The 6,288-nt window shown below is 39.2% G+C and overlaps 1 protein-coding gene across 1 annotated transcript; it reads right to left on the bottom strand.

The window, feature by feature from the left end:
- LOC306871489 (volume-regulated anion channel subunit LRRC8A-like) lies at positions 1-5,961 on the bottom strand. Its single transcript, XM_079419460.1, has 4 exons — positions 5,795-5,961; positions 4,936-5,232; positions 2,669-4,790; positions 1-2,087 (listed from the first exon to the last, which is right to left on the bottom strand). Exons 3-4 carry the CDS (start codon positions 4,781-4,783, stop codon positions 1,812-1,814), a joined length of 2,391 nt encoding a protein of 796 aa, XP_079275586.1. The 5' UTR covers positions 4,784-4,790; positions 4,936-5,232; positions 5,795-5,961; the 3' UTR covers positions 1-1,811.
- Positions 5,962-6,288: the final 327 nt, after the last annotated feature.

Here is a 6,288-nt window from a genome sequence, read left to right as displayed (position 1 = left end):
AAAAGGAAACAGTGGATTTATTAAATACAAATACTCAATCAAGTCGTCAACCATAAATATATCAAATGGTTACAAACATGTGAACACCGGAAACATTTTAATAATGTTTAAAAAATACCACTGACATTAAAAAAAAGTTTGACAAATTTTAGATGTACAAAATTGAACGGCACTTACCCGAGTAACTTCTGAAATTCTATTAGCTTAGTTTCCAATGTGTGTGTATATACAGGGAACAATCAAACAAACAAGCCTTCTTCTAAAATCCTACACAGTTTCATACTTGAGGTAAAATGGTAAACATGCAAGCTGTGTTTAATAACCGATCAACAATAACAAGTTTGTTAACATATCAACAAATTGAATATGGCTATTACAATGGTGAGACAAAACAGCTGTTAATCCTAAACAAAGCAAACAAGTAACATGAAGTATTAACCTGCATCACACTCACAAAGTTATACTTCAATCAACGTCAAAACGGCATTGCACACATACATAACACTTTAAATGTCTGATTGTCTTCTTAGTAGTGCTCCGTCATGAGAACAACATGACCTGTGTATCTGGAACAGAAAACATTTAGTGCCAAGTCAAGAGTACAAGTCTACTTCACTGTGAATGTTTACATGTCTGTCAACTGAATGCAATGGATAATCTACCATTATAAAGGGTGAACTGTTCATTAGAAATTAGTCATTGATCATTCTCAAGGTATTTCAAAGTGAGCAGACAGGTGAAAATAAGGTGCTGTAATTGTAAGGTATAATGTAATCAATGCTTTTTCTAACGTCTTAGAAAAAGTAATATTGCTAATACTAATACAGTACTAATACTACTATGCATTTATACAAACGAAATACATGTAGAGAGTGATGCAGACATCACCATCTATAATTTGTAAAAGTACTTAGCCTTCGTTTTTGCATCAACTAAATAAATACTGCAAACATGCACACACAAAAAAATATTTGTGCAATCATAAATACCCAGTTAACACACATCATTAAACTTCCAATAAAGACAAGGATTTTAAGATGACTGTAGACAATAGTAATTCGCTATAGGGTAAAAGTTAATCAATATTGAATTATGCATTTTTCTAAACCTTTAAAAAGGAAAATGATTCATGCAACAGATGACTTATTATCAGTATGTAAAAAAGATTGTACAGCATAATATTGTGCTGGGTAACATGTAGGGTTTATATAAACAAACATTAATTAGTTATGTAGTGCTCTCAAAGTTCTAGAAAATATTAACCAGTTATTTGCATATTAACGAGGAGCAATTGGAATAGCTTTGCTCAACAATTTCAAATAAACAAGTGGCATTTTAGCAGTAAACTGTAAAAACTGTAAACCCTAATTGGGTTGAAGTCTTCAACCATACAGATACATGGATTTAAGAACAGGCAATAGTATTGGTAATAGTATAGAATAGGAGAGTGATTTCACAGACACTTGCACAGTAGCACTGGTATAAAATGTAGTCATAATGTTTATAATAAAATACAGTAATTGAATAGTGTTGTGTATATTAAGGCAAAAATGAACAGCACCTTAATCCTGATGTAACATTTGATCTGCTCACTCCTCAGTGTCTATCAACAGAAATGCCATGGCTGTCTGTTATAATAAAACATGACATGCCATAATATGAAATACTCTTTTTCCCTTTTGTCTTTTAGGAAATATTTTAATGAACCCTGAAATATTTAACAAACATGTATAATTCTCTATTATCTGGATTTAACTCACGCCATTTAAAATCTTCACATAGGCAAGTGCTCTCAGGTTCATGCATCTGCTTCAAGAAGCCTCTTTGTCAGTTCTCCACAGCTGCTCTTTGACCTCTGAAGGTAAAGTGTTGAAAATATTGTCCTCCACAATTAGACCGCCCCTCTTCAGCAATCTGCACTCTCCAAGTTCTACAGGAAGGCCTTCCAGCCGGTTTCCCCTCAGCTCTAGCTGCGTCAGACTGGTGAGTTCCCCAAACCGTGATGGTAGGGACTGCAGGCAGTTGTTTCCGAGGTTCAGTGTTTGCAATTTCTTACACTGAAACAACTCAGGGGGGAGTGCCTCAATCTATGAGGAAAAATAGAAGCAGAATCGACAAAGATCAAAAAGCAGTAGCACTTTTTCTTGAACCAGTTGTTTTATTTATCATCTACTGCTAACTAGTAAAAAGAATAAAAATAAATTCATTATCATGCATGAAAGAATAAACAACAACAAAATCTGCATCAGTGGCAATTACACAAGCTACATAAATACATTCTTTAGCATTAGTTTTATCATTAATGAAAACTAATGAAAATAAAAATTCTTGTTAATTTACATTAAATTAGAAACCAAGCTAAATTATATTCAAGACTCCAAAATAAAATAAAAATGTCCATAAATTAATATGAATTATTGTTTTGATACATGGTGTGTTGTAAAACATGAAAACTGCATTATATGAGAAAAAACAATTCCAATGCTGAGAAATTCAGCACTGTTAAACATTTTTAAACAATACCAGGTAGAGAACGAACACTGGCAACCCAAAATATAAAATCATCAAATAGTAATAATAATAACCCCAAAGTACCAAAACTAGACAAAAACAAACAAACAAAAAAAAATGTAAAAGCAAAACTACATTCATCCTGAGCTTGACTTACCCTATTGGCAGTTACAGCAAGGGACTGAAGGTTATGTAGAGTCCCTATATCTGATGGGATGTCAGTCAGATTGTTATGGCTCAGATCAAGAAACCTCAGCTTCCGGCAGAAGAAGAGCTGATGTGGTATCTTCTCAATCTTGTTGCGGTTCAAATAGAGGCGCTCCAGGTTGACCAAAGTACCTATCTGAATAGGTATGTATGCAATCTGATTATACCACAACTTTAGACAAACAAGTCGATGAAGATGCTGAAAACTAATGATCTCCTCAATGGTTTTCAGGTTGTTGTCCTTAAGGTCGATCTCCTGTAAATTGTGCAGGCTGAAGATGGAATTAGGAATGCGCTCCAGATCACAGCGGACGAGCTCCAGCTCGGACAGATTCACCATCTTCTTTAAGCTGTTGAGCACCATCAACTTGGTGCCTTCGTTGTTGATGGACAGCTTCTGGAGGTGCATTCCAACATCCGTGACCACCTGAGGCAGCTTTGTAAGGTTACTTTTCAGTCTCAAAACCTTCAGTCGCTTCAGCTCTCTTAAACCGTCAATGACGATGTAGCGATTGTTGTCAGCACTAAGGTTCCCAGTAAGGTGCAACTCGCTTAAGTTCTTCAAGCTGTAGATCCACAGAGGAATCTCCTTTATGTCAGTGAACTTGATGTGCAACGATTTCAAGTGCTCTCTCAGAAACGCAAGAGCTGGAGCCTCTATTCTGGCAGGTGTGTGGTATAGCCACATCTCTCTGAGGTTAGTAAGCTGGGCAATGATTGGTGGGATGGTGACATCAGGGATGAGCTCAAGCTTCAGGACCTCCAACTCCAACAAGTCAAAGACCGTGTCTGGAATCCCACTGAGCATGAACAGGTGGAGCTCCAGCTTCTCTTGGGAGTTTTTGGTGATCCTCTGCCGAAGCTTTTCCAAAGTCCATTCGTTGTTGAGGTTCAACTGGCGAAGTTTGTTCTCGCTCACCTCCGAGAGGAACACCGCAAACCGCTTGGAATACAGGGGGTCGTACTGGTCAATCATATGCAGCATGAAGGCGAAGTCGTTTTTCACATCTGGGATGTCGCTGTAGCTGCTCTCCTCTCGGATGGACTCAAACGAGTACTTCTTGAGAGAGCGCCGTAGCATCCAGCTGAGGGTATACACACAGATCATCCCGTACACGATAACTAGACTTATGTAGAAGCAGGCCAAGATCTTGAAAAGAGTGGCCAAGGGATGGGCACAGTTGTACATGCGATAACCAGTGAGACTCTCGATGTCCACGTTGCAGTCGACACTGAACTGAATATTGTGGACATAGTAGCCGGTGTAGCAGATAATAAGAATAAACTTAACAACTTTGATGATAGTCTGTCGGATGTAGAGTCGGTAGACTATATCGCCTTCTTCAACGTGAATCCGAAACTTCTTCACCTTCTCAAACAATGCCTTAGCTTGTTCACCTTCCTTTTTGTCCAGGACACCAGTCTCAGAGTGGTCCACGATTCCTTGCTCTACACGAGATCTGGTCGTTGACAGCATGGGAACACTCGCCTCAACGTCTTCACTCACATATGAAGCCTTCTTATCGAAGGAGCCGTTCATTTTCACCAGAGCTTTGGGGTCGCTTTCCTCCACAACGGTTTCAGACAGAGCTCTTGTGGTCCAAGGCGAGTCAAAACATTTCAGTAGGATAGACACAAAATGTTCCAGTTTAGAGCTTGTCCAAGGGAACTTAAACCAGAAGTTGCTGCAAGCCAGAAAGATGAGCGTATGCAGCAGCACCAAATATGGGAAATACTTAGCAAACCAGTGAAGCCTGTTTTCATAGCACACAGCATCGACATAGTTGTACTGGTGGCGATCGAGGTCGTACTGGATTCCTTGAGGCTCAAGGGTCACGGGCACAGAAAATGTGGCATTGAAATACTTTCTACAGGTCTTGTTAACTACCCACTTGCAGGGCAAGCAGATCATCTTGTCCTGCGTGACCTGAAGCGTGCCTCCGAATACTGCGATCATCAGCATTACCACCGATAAATAGTCTGTGAACACGTCCCACCATGGCTTTAGGATGCGATACGTAGGTTGCGTATCCACAAAGTAGCGCAGCTCAGTTATAGGAATCATGATTTACCTGAAATGAAATTATTGGCATGGTCATTAAACACATATACATTTAAAACCCGCCTTGAAGGTCAACACAGACATTTAAAACTGTCCCACTACTGCAAACTAACTCTATATCATCTCCCAACATAAACATCTGAAACATATTTTACCAAAGTAGAGGATGGCTGTCTTCTCCGACTGTGGCTGCTACACAAGAAGACTCCGCCAAAAGAACGCTCTGGCTTTCTTGTCATCTATTATTAGCCATTTCCGATAATAACACTGAAGAATTGTCTCCTCTGGCTATGAAGAGTCCGTGACCCCAGGGTTCAAATCCTGTTTGTCTAAGGCAGGGCAGTGTGTCTGAAGCAGTGTCTCCTCAGTTGGATCTTAGCTAATACTCCACATGTCCAGTCAGGAACTGGCACTCATCACAGTCCTTTTTGCCAGGATGGGATGCAGATATCCTGTCGTGATAAAACAGCATACAATACAATGTCTAATATGTGCACTCTGCGTTTTCTGGGAGCAATTTCTAAGCAGTTTCAATCTAGTTTCTCCCTGAGGGAAAAGGAACAGGTTGAAAACTTATTTCTATTCACTTTAAACACTGCGGTTAAATGAGTGACATAACTGACTTGTGCTTACATAAGACTAGCTGACACATCCTAATGACAGAGGATTGAAAGATGACATTACAATAGACATTACATTTTAAAGATGATGCTGAGATAATAATCAAGATGTTGACCGACTACTAAGAGACTAGACAACTGGATTAAACCAGTTCATTTCTGAATCCTCTCAGCTTGATATGGCGAGTCTCCAGGAGTTAACAGTCTAAATATTATTAATGCACGGAAACAATAATAAACAAACAAACAGGCACCGTCCTGTTCTGTGTAATCACAAGGAGACTCGTCGCTCAGCACCTGAACGACTGCATGTGTTATTATTAGTTTGCTGCTTGTCTTTGTATAAAGGGCAGAGTGTCTTTGTTTAATTCGAGGGGAACTGTAAATTACTCACCCAGCTGTGTGCTGCCGCCTCTGCTCCATGTGTTTGCTGCAGGACTGATGAGCTTGGACTGCCAGAGAGGACAGTGGCCGAACCCGAGACAAACAGCGAAAATTGCAATCTCAGCTGCAGTGATCAAATATATTTTCCATAATCAGTTTATTACACTAGAGGGCGATGCGAGCTGAGTTTTGGATTGTGATTGTACATCTCATTACCGCCACTCAGTGGACTGGAGCGGCAATCACAACCTGAATGCTCAGAACTGTTTCGCTCCTTTTCTAAGGACTTTAAATCGTTTCTAAGCACTCTTGTTACCCCAGCAACTCATTGCATGCTTTAATCAGATGTATTATGATTTAGGTGTGCTCTGAAATAACAGTTGTACTTTATATTTATATTTCTGTCTTTTGTCTGAAAGTGGATAAATCAGTTCCTCACCTGTTTTATGTTTCCTTACATTAATAATTTCAGTATATTTATTTGTCATATTCCCAGAATATTGT

This window comes from Barbus barbus (genome assembly GCF_936440315.1).
Source record: "Barbus barbus genome assembly, chromosome: 6".
Taxonomy (NCBI): domain Eukaryota; kingdom Metazoa; phylum Chordata; class Actinopteri; order Cypriniformes; family Cyprinidae; genus Barbus; species Barbus barbus.
Note: the sequence above shows the minus strand (reverse complement) of the source record. Positions and strands in the feature narration are given on the sequence as shown.

Excerpts from the sequence above, each read along its gene's own strand:
- LOC306871489 (XM_079419460.1), bottom strand. The coding sequence starts at position 4,783 with ATGATTCCTATAACTGAGCTGCGCTACTTTGTGGATACGCAACCTACG. Across the intron at positions 2,088-2,668 it reads TTGCTGTAACTGCCAATAGG|ATTGAGGCACTCCCCCCTGA; the intron begins GTAAGTCAAGCT and ends TTTTCCTCATAG.